Source organism: Carcharodon carcharias, chromosome 13 (genome assembly GCF_017639515.1).
Source record: "Carcharodon carcharias isolate sCarCar2 chromosome 13, sCarCar2.pri, whole genome shotgun sequence".
Classification (NCBI taxonomy): Eukaryota; Metazoa; Chordata; class Chondrichthyes; order Lamniformes; family Lamnidae; genus Carcharodon; species Carcharodon carcharias.
The window spans coordinates 33,095,496-33,110,830 of record NC_054479.1 but is presented as its reverse complement, the minus strand read 5'-3'; the positions used below and the strand labels follow the sequence as shown (position 1 = coordinate 33,110,830).

Below are 15,335 nucleotides of genomic sequence, written 5' to 3'. Positions count from 1 at the left end.
TTGTGTGAGAAAATACTATTTTAAATTCTGTGACTAGCAGAATCCTTGATGTAAGCCACATAATATTTTTGACATGAAAATTTTACTAACCGATACATAGGGAAGAATTTTCCAGTCGGCGAGCGGGGCAGGGCCTGCTTGCCAACACGTAAAATGACGCGCAGTGACACCAGGCGGGTGTCATTTAGATTGTCAGTTCGGCAGGCCCACAGCCACATCGGCTGCGTGCCTGCCAAAATGTCACAGGCCTATTAAGGCCATTAAGAAAGTAATTAAAGTTGTTAAGAATGCTGTCTGTCCAACCTTTCTTGAAACCTCATCCAGAGGTGGGATGGGGTTTCATGAAGGGTTTATTAATTAAATTAAAAAATTTGAAAAAATTAATGGACATGTCCCAGCTCATGTGACAGCTTCACATGAGGGGACATGTCCTTAAAACTCTTATTTAATTAAATTTTTTGTAACTTAAAGCGCGCAGGCCCCAACTCAGGGAATCCCTTCCCCCGCCTGCACAGGGAGTGCACAGCACCATAATTGGCCTGCCCACATAAAATAGGGCTGTAAAATTGGGTTTGCGCTCACTCTCGCCCGCCCCACCACAACCCACCTGACAGGGGGAAAATTCAGCCCATAATGTATTATATTACAGCTGATCTCCAATTGTGTTGCTCACAGATATAACTAGTTCTACTTTTCTTTTTTAACTCTCACATTTTCATCATTGTAATGTCTCTCACACTATGTCTAACTTCCTTCTCATTCTTTCTGTAACTCTTTTCTTCTTTGAATGTCTCCCATATCTCTGTGTGGGATTCATGAATGTTCTTTTACAAAGTACTCAGTATTGCAATTTTTAAAGGGTGTATGTCCTTTCAAATGTGTTTCAAGCAGCCTCCTTCTGGAAGGTGTTTACATCAAATTATGTTAATAATTTTCCTATCAAAGGTCTGTTATAGTATTTGTGTCCTGGACAGTTGTGATATTATTTCAATTGCATATTTAGATAATTGGTAACAAAATCATTTTTTTTGGTGCCAAAAATTTAAATGATTCAACTTTTTACTCATATCTTTTAAAATTCCATGAGCTTTCTTCTAATATCTTTTTGTTTGAGAATGCCTTGTTAAGAGGTCCTATGACGCAGTGGGTAGTGTCCCTGCCTCTGAGCCAGAAAGCCCAGGTTCAAGTTCCACTCCAGGACTTGATGGACATGCAAGGTACGTTAATAATGCGGTCAAACAGGTTGAATATTAGCCTGTAAATCCTTTCAAAATACACCAATGGCAGCTGGTAAGAGCGGGAGAGATTCCTAGTTAGCTGTGTGATGGACAGAAAATTGGAGCCTGTACCACAGAGCTCCAGACTACAAAATGCATGTAAAAGTGCATGTTGCCACAGCAACTTGGGCTTCTTGGCTGGATGGCTGGTGTGGATAAGATTGGTGCCAACAGCAAGGAGTTCGATCCCCATTCTGGCTGGGATGGATTTGGGTCCTGCTTCTTGCCCTATCCTTTGGTGGAGTTTATGGAACTGTGGATTGGACCTGCCTTCAGGCGGAGAACTGAAGAAGAAACATTGTTAACATCATTATGTAACATGTATCAGTCGTGTTGAATTGCACAAGCATTGTTTACTGACTTTCCTCCCCCATCCCCACTACCATATAAGACCCATTTTGTCACCTTGTGTAACAAGATTGTCAGCTAGCAGCTCTTCATTTCAAAAGCTAGCTGCTCTTCATTTCAAAGCTGACACCCAACATCAGTCTAAATGAGTCTTTCCCGAGCAAACATTTGAAAATACACCTAACATTGACATTAGCTCTTCCGTTGGGTTCTCACTGCTGTTAACCCAACAGTTACATTTATTCATTTGTACCTGGACAAATGTTCGTTGTTGGTATCCTTCCATCTGTGTAGGATGATGGAGCAAATCAAATCTGTTGGGGACAGAGTTGCTTCTTTTGGCGCACTTTTGCTGATGGCTGAAAAGACCAATCTGCGAGAGACAGGTTCTACCATGAGTGCTGCATATGAAGTGATTATCAGGTGTCATTGTGGGTTGTTGTTTTCAGTGTTGGTGCCTGTTGTCAAGCCTACTGATCATCATGGTGGTGCACAACTGCCCAAAGGTGATGTCACCATTTCCCTCTGTCATCAGTTAGTGTCTTCCAGGTGTGAAAATCGATGTTTAGGGCCTTAATGTCACGCTTACAAGCGCACTTGATGTGGAGCTTTGGATGTTCTACTGGTCTTCTGGCACCAGTTTCCTCAGCATACAGAAAATTCTTGGCCATATGTCCTCTTCCATCCTGTGAATGTGTCCAAGCCAGAGAAGTGGTCTCTGCTTAATGAGTGACCAAATGGATTGTAATCATTTTTGTAAAGAGCCTTTGAATGCAAATTTATTGTAATTGTCAGAAATTTCTATTCCGACATTGCAGATCACTCTCAGAATACTTCTGGTTGAAAATGTTTACCATGACCAAACAATAGTTCCTGAAGGATAAAGCTCTTCTATACTAAATAAGTTATTGTATCATTGTTGCTGACATCATGCAAGCTGTTATTGAGTCATAGGTAGTGAATTAATCCGCTTATGAATCCTAACAGAAATCATTTTAAATTTTAAATATTTACTCCAACTGGTTCATGAAAATAACCATGTCCAGTTGGATGTACCTGGATTACATCTCTTAGGCAATATTTCTATAATGACAAGTTTAAATTACAGGAACAATTTAGCTATTTGATTTAGAAAAATAGACAAATGCCAGGAGTCTTAACAAGCTATACAGGGTGGTTATATAATGTTCTTGTTTAAATTGAAGAACTTAGGATGTACACATTATAGAAGCAATCTGTAAATGTGATATGAAAGCATAATTCATTAAGTTTTTTAATGATAATTTTCACAAAATTGCTTAGCAGCAACTGGAGAATTTTTCAACTAGTTGAAACTAGAAAAATTGGATTGAATGATGGCGGTTATGTTGAAGCTTAGAAATTTGAACTGTATTGTGTTGAAATATTATGAATTATGCTTTCATATGCTGTTTATGGTTTGTTTCTATCATGCTCACATCTAGTTGTTAAAGTTGCACATGGACTTTTCATGTGTATATTTTTGCCAACAAGGCTTATTCCTTGTGCAGCAACATATTCTGGGCAAACTGCCATGCATGACATAAGGCCTCTGGTACCCTTTAAGGTATTTAATCAGGGGTTATTATAGCTATCTCTGATTGCATCTTCATTTCGTGTCCACCAAGGCAATTGGCGGTAACCCTAGCAGCTCTCCCTTCCTCACTCCAAGGCCAGATATAGTACTGTCAGTCTGGCTGAGATCAAATAAAGAAACACAGCCCAGGAATTAAACCTGAAAACATCCTTATCTTTATGGTTCAGTAAAATATTCTAACTTAATATCTTCAGCTGCTTCATCAATGACCTTTCCACCATCATAAGTTCAGAAGTGGGCTGTTTCCTGCCGATTGCACAGTGTTCAGCAGCATTTTTCAATTCCTGAGATAATGAAGCAGCCCATGTCCATAAGCAATATTTGTGCCACACCATTGCCAGGCAATGACCATCTCCAACAAGACAGTCTTTCCACACTGCCTTAACTTTCAAACACATTATCATTTCCAGGTGCCCCACTATTAATATGCTAGGAAAACCATTGACCAGAAACACGAAACATCATTCACATAAATCCTGTGATTACTAAAATTGGTCAGAGGCTAGATATTCTGCAATGATTGAAACCCGTCCTGACTCACTAAAATATTTCCATTAGCTACAAGATACAAATCAAGAGTGAGTGAATACTCTCCACTTGCCTGGATGAGTGTAGTTCCAACAACACTGAAGAAGCTTGACAACAACTAGGCCAAAGCAGTTCACTTGATGGGAACTTCATTCACGAACCTAAATATCCATCCTATCATCCCGTACTGGGTTACAGTATATATTTGACAGGATGCACTGCAGTAACTCAACACAGCTTCTTCAGCAGCACCTCCAGGTCTAGTTATCAGTTGCTGCACATCAACTGATTAGAATCTCAGGTCCAGTTTAAATATTTAATTGTTCAATCAGCATCTTTATAGCGGGCTACTGTGATTTCATCACAGCCATTGTGATCTAGAATTCCAGTTCCATAACAATGCTAAATCAGAATAACTAATTGTAAGTTGCCCCAATAGTTTCTGAGAAATCTTATTTCCCCTATGCTGTACACCTAATTGAAAGATGAGATGAGTAATTTGTTCACATGTCTTTGCTGATTGCTTCCCTCTTGGGTCAATCCCAGTAAAATTTATGGTAAATGCACAGAGTGTTTCATGGTGCAATTTGTTTTGCTTTTCCCTCTCTCTTTTCCCCATCCCACACCATTCCCCCCACCCTCAGCCCCCAAGAGACATGAATGGCAGAATAATGAACATCTGCTGTTCATTAAACAAGATTAAGGTTGAAACGTAATGGAAATGAATAAAAAGATTACAGTATGAAATTGTTAGTCCAAAAGTCTGTTGTAATATGTGCCTGTATGTGTTGTAATGTAAAGATGCTTGGCAGAGCAAGGGTTAAATTGGACTGGAGAATAGCACCGCCCATGATATGATGTATAGAGTCACATGGTATACTCTTACTCTAGAGCAGCACTCTAAGCAGCCTGGCTGCATGGCAGTAACAGTTCCATGCAAGATAGTAACCTGGGAACTGTAAATAGTTAAAGACTACCAATTAAGTGTTCATGTTTAAACATACAACTCTGCAGGATCTCATCAATGAGACATCACCGCCATTGCAGCAGAAAAACACCTACCACAACATGGTTGGCAGTGGTGGAAGCTTCTAAAAGATATCGCAACAAAGTCTAAAGATGAGGTGCTGTTAATCAAGCTTGCATTGAGTTTCATTGGAGCACTGCAGTAGGCCAAGGAGAGATATGTCAGCATGGGAGCAAGGTGGAGAATTAAAATGCTAAAAGCAAAATACTGCAGATGCTGGAAATCTGAAACAAAAACAAAAATAGCTGGAACAACTCAGCAGGTCTGACAGCATCTGTGGAGAGGAACACAGTTGACGTTTCGAGTTCATATGACTCTTCATCAGAACTGAGGAAAAATAGAAATGAGGTGAAATATAAGCTGGTAGAGGGGGTTGGGACAGGTAAAACTGGATAGAGGGCCAGTGCTAGGTGGAAGCAAAGAAGAGATTGCCAAATATGTCATTGACAACAGGACAAAGGCGTGTTGATGGTGGTGATATTAGGCCACCAGAAGCTCGAGGTCACACTTGCAGACTGAATGGAGGTGCTCGGCAAAGTGGGCGCCCAAATTACATTTGGTCTCCCCAGTATAGAGCAGGAAACTAATTAAATCAGGGACATGGGGTCACCAAAATTAACATAAGCAAAATAACAGCAATGAAGAAAGTAATGGCACTAAGGAGTGACAAATCCCTAGAAGCAGATATTGTCAGCACCAGGGTTTTAAAGGAAGTAGATGAGAACCTAACTATACCCTAACTATAATCTTCCAAAGTTCTCTTGATTTGTGAACTATTTCTTTAGATTGGAAAATTGCAGGTGTCACTTTGCTATTTAAGAAATGTGAGAGGGGAAAACCAGGGTATTAAAGACCAGTTCATCTGGTAACATCTGTTATTGAGAAATTACTAAAATTGATAAATAAGGTTAGAGTGACTAAACACCATGAAAATTTTCAGCTGATCAGATATAGTCAGCATAGTTCTGTAAAGAGCAGGTCAAGCCAGATGAACCTGATTAAATATTTTGAAGCATTGACTAAAGTAGTGCTTGGGAATATCTATGGAGGTTATTTATATGGACTTCCAAAAGGCTTTTGTTCAAGTTCTTCCTCAGAGTGCGTTAGCTAAAGCTGAAGCTCATGGAATTGAAGGTAAATTATTGATCAGATTAGGAAATTAGTTGAGTGCCAGGAGACAGTTAGTCTGGATATTGATAGTACTTTAATTGATAGGTTGTGACTAGTGGTGCCCAGCAATGATCTATGTTGGGGCCTCAACTATTCATTGTATTATTAAAGACTTCGATCATGGTGTAGATATCTGCACGACCAAATTTGCCGACAATGCAAAGATAGGCAGCATCGGAGTAAGTGTATGTGGTAGCATAAAATTACAAGGCAATATTAATAGATGGATTTCAATGTAGAGAAAATGTGAGGTCATCCATTTTAGACCTAAAAAGGATACAACAGTGTACTTTGAAATGGTGAAGAGAGTTTTGGGGGTCCAGGTACATAAATCATTAAAATGTCATTAACAGGTACAGAAAATAATAAAAAGGCAAAAGGTATTCTAGAAGGCTAGAATACAAAAAGGTAGAAGTTAAGCTTCAACTGTACAAGATCCTAATTAGACCACACCTAGAGTAGTGTGAGCTGTTCTGGGCACCACATCTCAGGAAGTATAATATTGGCCTTGGTGGAGTGCAGCATAATACCTGAACTCCTGGATTTAGCTACAAGGAGAGATTACACAAATCAGTGTTGTATTCCCTAGAATTTAGAAGGTTAAGATAGAACCATAGAAAAGTTATGATGCAGAAAAAGGCCATTTAGCCCATCATGTCTGTGCCGGCCAGAAAAAGATGAAAAAGAAACTAGCCGTTCATTTTTATCCCACTTTCCAGCACCTGGTCCATAGCCTTGCAGGTTATTTGTTTGAAGTTTTCAAAATATTAAGGGGAACAGATATGATAGCTAGAAACCAGTTCCATTGGTTGGGAAGTTTAAGATTGGGGGCCTAATCAAAAAATTAGGGCCAGACTGTTCAGGACTGAAATTAAGGAAAAACCAGTAAAACTTGGAAATAAAGGATACCAGTAAAACTTATCTGAACTGGTCTTGTATACATTAAAATGGGACTCCAACATTACTGGTGCCAGTGTTACTGATTTTTATTGAGATTTGAAAAATTTGAACTGGTTTTTCCTTCTTAGTTAGGAAACACTTCTACATAAAGCTTGGCAGAAATTTGGAACCTTCTTCTGCAAATAGCAATTGGTGCTGGATCAATTGTTAGTTTTAAATCTAAAATTGATAAATTTTTGTTAACCAAAGATATTAAAGGATGTGGGCAAAGGCAGGTATACAGAGTTAGATTGTAGATTTAATTGAATGATGAACAGGCTTGTGGAGCTAAATGGCCAACTCCTGTTCCAAAGTTCTTATGCATGACCCATGTGAGTTGCACATATGTAATTGTGGCAAAGTTGGTAATAATGATTTTTTTTTGCACTTTATGGTTACTCTCCATTATACTGATCTTCAAGACATTTGTGGGATGGTGGGTAGCATTGTTATGATGTGGCAGATGATGTGTGCCAGGCGGACCAAATCCACAAGGGAACCTTGGCCACGCTCTCGCAATGGTTTTGCAATTTGTATTTATTATGAGAAGATGTGTGCACTGAATTCAGAAGTAATGAGTCCACTAAGACCTTTAGAGACTTTAAAAATTAAATTAAATTTTTTATTAACAAAATGAAAGATTTCAAGCACATGTATAAGACTACAATTACTTAATACTATAACAAATCCTAAAATTTCTAATTAACCTGACTCCCAATTACACACCCCTTTAAGGCAACAGTCCAAAATAGATTTTAGATTTTTAAAAAAAGCCAGCAAGTTAACACAGTATCCACTTGATAGTGGAATTCCAAACGGTTTTCTCCAACTTCAGTTACTGGACTCAACAGACTTATGCACAAATGGCTAGAGGTTTCTTCAAGGCTATTTCATGCACTCCCGTTAGATCTTGCATGGGCTTCCAACATAGCCTTTCATTCTCCTTTATATATGTTTCTCTTTTTAATATGTAAATTCCATTGTTCCATGTGCCTTTGAAACTGTACCTTTCCCATAATATAAAAACTGTCATGTTGCCAATATTGTCAATAACCTTTGGGAAAAATAAACACACTGCTTAACCTTGCTTATCTGGCTAGTTGTAAACAGACTAACATCCCTTTGAAATCCAAACAATGCATGCACTTATCTAAAAATGCAAATTCCATTCACACCTTACATGCTAAGACAGCATCCATGTTTACTCATTTGCATTTCAAGTACATTTCTACACCTAGCTTCTTTTGATAATTTCAAGTTTGCAGTCTACTTGATTCCAAAAGTAATTAAATCACACAGACAGAACCATCTACACTCACACCCATAAAACGAACTAGAAAAGTATTATGAAAATGATTATACATTTGTAACAAGCATTGTGGTAATGTTATTGGACTAGTGATCCAGTGGCCAGGACTAATGCTCCAGAGAGATGAGTTGCCACCAATTTAAATTCAATTAGTTAATAAATCTGGAATAAACACGCTTGCCTCATGAATAATGATCATGAAACTACTGGATTGCCATTAAAAAAACCATCTTTTTCACTAATGCCCTTCAGGGGAAAGATCTACCATCCTTGCCCCTCTGGTCTGTATGTGACTCCAGATCCACAGCAATGTGGTTGACTCTTCACTGCTCTTTGAAATGGTGCATCAAATCACTCAGAAAAAAGCATTGAGGGTGAACCTATATCGCATGGATTGCAGTGGTTCAAGGAGACAGCTTACAGCCATTTCAATGCCATTTAGGGATGGACAATAAATGCTAGTCTAGCCAGTGACACTCACACCCCAAGAACAAATATAGGAAGTATTCCTGTATTCCTTTGCTATACACTCACATATTGTGAAATATTAACCAAAGGTAGTGGGTAATTTGTTAAATATTGTTAATCACTCAGGTTAGATCCTGTTTGATGATATTTTGGCAATGTATTGAAAATATTGTGGAACTGGCTTTTACACAGTCTTTAAAGATTACTAAATGCAGCCAAAACACGGTTCTCAAATACCTCTGGGGAGAATACTTAGAAAAATGATTTCAAAACTTTTGAAGCGAATACTTACTAAAAATTATTTGAAACACATTTATCATAATATGGAACTACTAAAACCCAAAGTTGTTAGCAGTGCATCCTGTTTAGACATGTCTACTGCATTCTCAGTTTCTGTGTATGTAAGTGCAGAGTGTACTTTACTTTGAATTTATCTTTAATGAGGTCTCTTTTAAGTGGCGAAGGAGCCTAACTGGGCTGACTCCATCTAGTACCTGAAATTTAGAGGTGCTTAGAACCATCAGCAGATGTAAATATTTAATTTTCTAATGTTATGTCAAATACATAAACATATCTGTGGTGAATTTGACCAGTGCCATTAAATATAATCATTGCCTTTTTTTGTCTGTATATGGTGTGAAGTGAAAGTTTGAAGACAACAAGGCAGGATGACGTAGTAATAAATAAGAATTAAATAATTGGTTGTTGGATCAAAAATGTGTTCTTTTTGGTATAAAGCCAATAACTGATGAATACCAAATGTTTGCTTCAGTTAAGACTTTGAAATCCTTGGTGTTTTCTGTTCAAGCTACCAGAATTGGGTTTCTCATAACTCAGAACATTTGTGATACTATTGGAACTCTTCCAATATTATCAACTCTGTGTAATAAATTTTCAGTTTCTAACATTGCTATTATAACTTTTTTCAGGAATTATTTAACCTTTACACCTGGAAACTTTCATGGAAAATGCTAAGCAAATTCTATTTCGATGTGATGTATTTTCCTTGCAGAAGTTGAAGAAAAATTATTTTTCAAGAATAGAATGATAAAATAATTTTTCTCCACAAACAGGGCAAATGTACACCATTGGGTAAATTTATGAACTTCCAAATTTACTTCCATATATTTGAAATATGTGGATTTGTATAGCACCTATCACATCATCAAAATATGTCAAAATACTTTATATAATGAATTACTTTTGGAATTGCAGTTACTGTTGTTATGTAAGGAAACATATCAGCATTTATGCCTATACCACATGGACTGCAGCGGTTCAAGAAGGCAGCTCACCATCACCATCTCAAGGGCAATTAGAGTTGGGCAACAAATGCTGGCCCAGCCAGCAAAGCCCACATCCTGTGAATGAATAAGATAAATAAATAAATATACACAAGCAGCAACGAGAAGAATAAGGACTATAATTTGTTGTAGTGAGGCATCGAATGACATTTACCATTAGTTAGACATGTCCTTGCACATTATAAGTGTGAGCTTATAATGTTGAAGTGAGGGAAACTGCATATCTAGGACCTGAATAGACAGGGAAAATAACTGTAGTTCTTCTGTGTAATTAATACTTATCACATTATCAAAAAGGTACTCAGACTGAAATGGACAGGACTTTGCTTTATGTGGTGCATTTATTTTGTATCTACATTACAAATACAGCAACCTCATGCCATTCAATGCATTTCCGTGGTGAGCCAGTGAGATGCCGTCTTTCCAAAACTGAGCAGAGGAACTCATACGGTAATTTTTGAAAGTTTGAATTTGACCACTTGGTCTTAAGTTTCTGTATCATTCGTGCATAAATAACCTCACTGTTGTTATGACAGCAAATTATGGCTCCATCATTTAATCCAGACTGACTTTTTTTTTTTCTGTACATGAGCCACATTGAATCAACATTTGTATCATAATTGTTTTAATGAATGGCTAAAAATTCAACAGAAATAATTTGATTAACTTAATCCAAATTCACAGATTTGGCAGGATCTGAGCACATTCCTTGATTACTCTTCCAGTAACACTAACAACTATACTACCATAATAAATGCTGTGAAACCATTGCTATTACCTGACCATATTTGTTAAATTATTAAATAGTTTTGTGTAATTATATACAATCCTCACTTTGGTTACAGATTTACATTGAAAATTTAATTCTGTGGCATTAAAACAACTTGATAGTTAATTTAATTAAGTGGTGTTCAACCAATAGATTGCTGCAGAATTTGGTTCAAGAAGAAGCTATAAGGGGTTTCAAAAAGTAAATAGACCTAATATCAAAATAAATTAACTTTTCAAAATGAGAGACTTATCACAGAGGGAAAAGGAATATTAGGTGAGCAGGCTAGATGTACGACTTGCCATCTCTTGCCTGAAATGCATTACTACCCTATTATGTCTTTTTGGAGCCAATACATATAATAGTTCCTAGGTTCTACTCCCAAGCTCCATATTCACCATTAACAAATTTGGAAGGGGGATTCAGGGTCTGCCTAACTTAGTTTGGCTTAGGCCGTAAATTGTGGTCATCTGTGGACTTGTTCTATGGACCTTTTCTTGGGACCCGTATCTCTGTCTTCTCTTTAATTTCGCTGTTGGCTGGACTAGACTCGGGCGCGAGTTGAACGTGAATGAGCTCCGTAGTTGGGTTTTCCAACAGCTTTTCTGAGAATTCAGGGCCTTCTAGCTTTAAAACTTCAGGGTTTTGGCGCAGTTGCTGCTTCAGCTCTTCCAATTCTTTCCAGTTCTCATTAATAGTTTCCTGGAGAATCACATACCGTTTCCCCTTCTCTGCTATTTGGTTCCTTAACTTGGCCAAAGATGGGCTTAGCTCTTCCTTTTCTTCTTCATATCTCTTTCGTGGCACAAACTGGGAGTTGATTGAATTTTGTAGTGCATGAAAGTCCTTTAATAGATTTTCCATTTCTTTTTGAAGGATGCTGACTTTAATTTGAACTCTGACCTGGTGTAACTCTTCCACAGGTTCTCCCGTTGGGTCTTTACGTACTCATTTTTTCTTGCAGCAACACTTCTAGTTTCGAATTGGGAACATAGCAGAATCTCAAGATTTATTTCTCCCAGCCAGTACCTTCTTAGGAGACTCAGTTCCCTACCTGACATTACAAATAGCGGTAATTTTGCAGACTGTTCCTCATACTGCACCTTACCTTGACTTGACATACCCCTTTCACATTTATTTCTTTGCCCGTGCATGTCCTCAGCTTTGTGTCCAAAACATCTAACTTCAAAGGATGGGTTCCTTTACTCAGATATCTAAATGTATGCTCTCCAGTGACAGACATCAATGCTTCCGTATCAACTTCCATCTTAATGGGTTGTCCATTAACTGTAATGACTACTTGGATTGGCTCAGTTTTACCCACTTTGAAGTTATATAATGCATGGATGTCTGATTCTATTTCCTTCTGCTCTTCCATGAGGGATATTTCACGATTTTTCCTTCTGCCTTTATAGTGTTGTTTTAGCCTTTCTCTGCAGCGCCACCTTATGTGGCCATAGCAGTGGCAGAAAAAGCACTCTACTTGTTTGAGTTGTTCACTCACTGGAGGCCTGGATGTATTTCTCATTAATTTTGTGGGTTTTCACAGCAGGACTGTTGTTTTTCAATAGTCTGGAGCTAGAGAGAGTTTCCTGTCTTTCTGTGGAGTCGGAAGTTTTTGTGCCTTTTGTTGCCGGATTGTCCCACTCGACCAGATGGAAGGAGCCATTTTGTGTATCTTATATAACTTTGGAATTTCTAACAGCACTCTCTATCATGGTAGCTAATTCTAATGACCTATTGAAGTCTAGACTAGGTTCAGCTAGCAAACATCTTTGGATAGTATCATCTCCTATCCCGCATATCAGCTGGTCTTTCAACATATCACTAATGGACGTTCCAAATTTGCAATGCTCAGTTAATGCCTTTAAAATGGCCACATAGTCAGCTATTGTCTCCTCTGGAAGCCTGCTCCTTGAATTGAACTTGAAGTGCTGCATAGTAACTGGGGGCTTTGGTCTCAGGTGGCCCTGTACAATTTTTATTAACTCATTGAAAGTCTTCAAGTCTGGGGCACTAGGTGACGTAAGGCTGCAGATCAGCCTGTTCATTTTGCTCCACATGAGGACAAAAGAGTCGCCCTCTTCTCCTCTCCCGCGATGCCGTTAGTGGTAAAAATGAACACTAGGTGTTCGACATACTGAGACCAGTCATCTGAAATGAGGTTAAATGGATCGACACCCGAACTGTAGCATCGTGAACAACTGCTAGGGGACTGCCCTTCTGATAGGCTTTCCAGGTAATGACAAATTTAGGTGTTTGACTTACCGCAGAGTTGCACTCTCTCTGCGGTCTCTTATAATTTTCTGTCCATTGCCATTTTTCATGTATTTACCCTTTTAAATGTATTGCTGTTTTTTGAACTCTGTCTCTGCAGCTGTCAGCTTTTCCCTGCTAGGTTTTGCACTCTCTTTGAGTTTTGGTGGGATCCCCGCGATCATAAGACCATAAGTAGTAGGAGCAGATTTAGGCCATTCGGCCCATCGAGTCTCCTCCACCATTCAATGAGATCATGGCTGATCTAATAATCCTCAACTCCACTTTCCTGCCTTTTCCCCATAACCCTTGATTCCCTTACTAATTAAAAATCTGTCTATCTCAGCCTTGAATATACTTAATGACCCAGCCTCTACAGCAGTCTGCTGTAAAGAATTCCACAGATTGATTACCCTCTGAGAGAAGAAATTCCTCCTCATCTCTGTTTTAAATGGACTCCCCCCTTACTCTGAGATTATGTCCTCTAGACTCCCACATGGGGAAACAACCTCTCAGCATCTACCCTGTCAAGCCCCCTAAGAATCTTATATGTTTCAATAAGGTTGCCTCTCATTCTTCTAAATTCCAATGAGTACAGGCCCAAACTATTCAACCCCTCCTCTTAAGAAAATTCCTCCATACCTGGGATCAACCTAGTGAACCTTCTCTGGTCTGCCTCCAATGCCAGTATATCTTTCCTTAGATAAAGGGACCAAAGTTGTTCACAGTATTCTAGGTGTGGTCCAACTAGTGTCTTGTATAGTTTTAGCAAGACTACCCTATTTTTATACCCCATTCCCTTTGAAATCAAGGCCAACATTCCATTTGCCTTCCCTATTACCTGCTGAACTTGTATGTTAGCATTTTGGGCTTCATGCACAAGGACTCCCAAACCCCTCTGTGCTGCAGCCTTCTGTGGTCTTTCTCCATTTAAATAAAATTCAATTCCTCTATTCTTCCTGCCATTAACCTGTCTGTATTCCTCTGTAGACTCCTTGTGTCATCCTTACCTCTTGCCTTCCCACCTATTTTTGTGTCATCCACAAACTTGGTGATAGTACATTCACTTCCCTCATCTAATTCATTAATATATATTGTAAATAATGGAGGGCCCGGTACTGATCCTTGTGACACTCCACTAGTTACAGGTTGCTATCCTGAAAATGCACCTCTTATCCCAACTCTCTGTCTTCTATTAGCTAGCCAATCTTCTATCCATGCTAATATACTACCCCCAACACCTTTTACCTTTATTAAGTAGCCTTATATGCGATACCGCATCGAATGCCTTTACGTCTAGTGGTTTCCCTTTATCATCCTGCTTGTTACTTCCTCAAAGAATTCTAATAAACTTGTTAGGCATGATTTCCCCTTCATAAAGCCATGCTGATTCTGTTTGACTAGATTATGTATTTCTAAATGCTCTGCTATTACATCCTTTATAATAGACTCCAACATTTTCTCAGTGTCAGATGTTAAGCTAACTGGCCTAAAGTTACCTGTTTTTTGTCTGTCTCCCTTTTTGAATAAGGGCGTTACATTGGCCATTCTCCAATCCTCTGGGGCTTTTCCAGAATCTAAGGATTCTTGGAAGATTACTACCAGTGCAAGCACTATCTCTGTAGCTACTTCCTTTAATATCCTAAGATGCAATCCATCAGGTCCAGGGGACTTATCGACCTTTAGCCCCATCAGTTTCCCTAGTACTTTATCTCTAGTGAAAGATATTGTATTTATTTCCTCCCCCCGCCCCCCCCACCGCTTTTTCCCTTGATTAGTTAGTATTTTTGGAATGCTATTAGTATCTTCTACTGTGAAGACTGAAGCAAAGTATTTATTCAACTCCTTTGCCATTTTCTGGTTCCTTATTATTAAATCCCCAGCTTCATTTTCTAAGGGCTGACGTTCACTTTGGCTTCTCTCTTCCTTTTTATATATTTAGATAAGCTCTTACTGCCCATTTTTATATTGCTTGCTACATTACCCTCAAAGTTTATTTTCTCCCTCTTTATTTTATTTTGGTCATTTTTTGTTGGTTCTTAAAACTTTCCCAATCCTCTGGCTTACCACTAATCTTTGCCACATTATGCTTTTTCTTTCAATTTGACATTGTCCTTAACTTCCTTGGTTAACAATGGTTGGTTTATCCCCTTCCTTGAATCCTTCTTCCTTACTGGGATATATCTTTGTTGAGAGTCATGAATTGTTTTCTTAAACATCTGCCATTATTCATCAACTGTCTTTTCTGCTAATCTGCTTTCCCAGTCCACTCCAGCCAACTCTGCCCTCATTCCATTGTAATTACCCTTACTTAAGTTTAACAAA

At 38.5% G+C, this 15,335-nt stretch overlaps 1 protein-coding gene across 2 annotated transcripts in view; it reads left to right on the top strand.

Moving 5' to 3' along the window:
- Positions 1 to 15,335, top strand: part of morn3 (MORN repeat containing 3) — a 73,975-nt gene that overhangs the window by 49,292 nt on the left and 9,348 nt on the right. Inside the window, exon 5 of one of the 2 annotated variants that reach the window (XM_041202023.1) lies at positions 10,355 to 10,424. The exons of the other annotated variant lie outside the window; for it this stretch is intronic. Coding sequence (XP_041057957.1) covers positions 10,355 to 10,396 — 42 coding nt within the window. The 3' untranslated portion in view covers positions 10,397 to 10,424. Of the gene's footprint in view, positions 1 to 10,354; positions 10,425 to 15,335 lie in introns of those variants that run through there. 2 annotated transcript variants of the gene reach the window in all.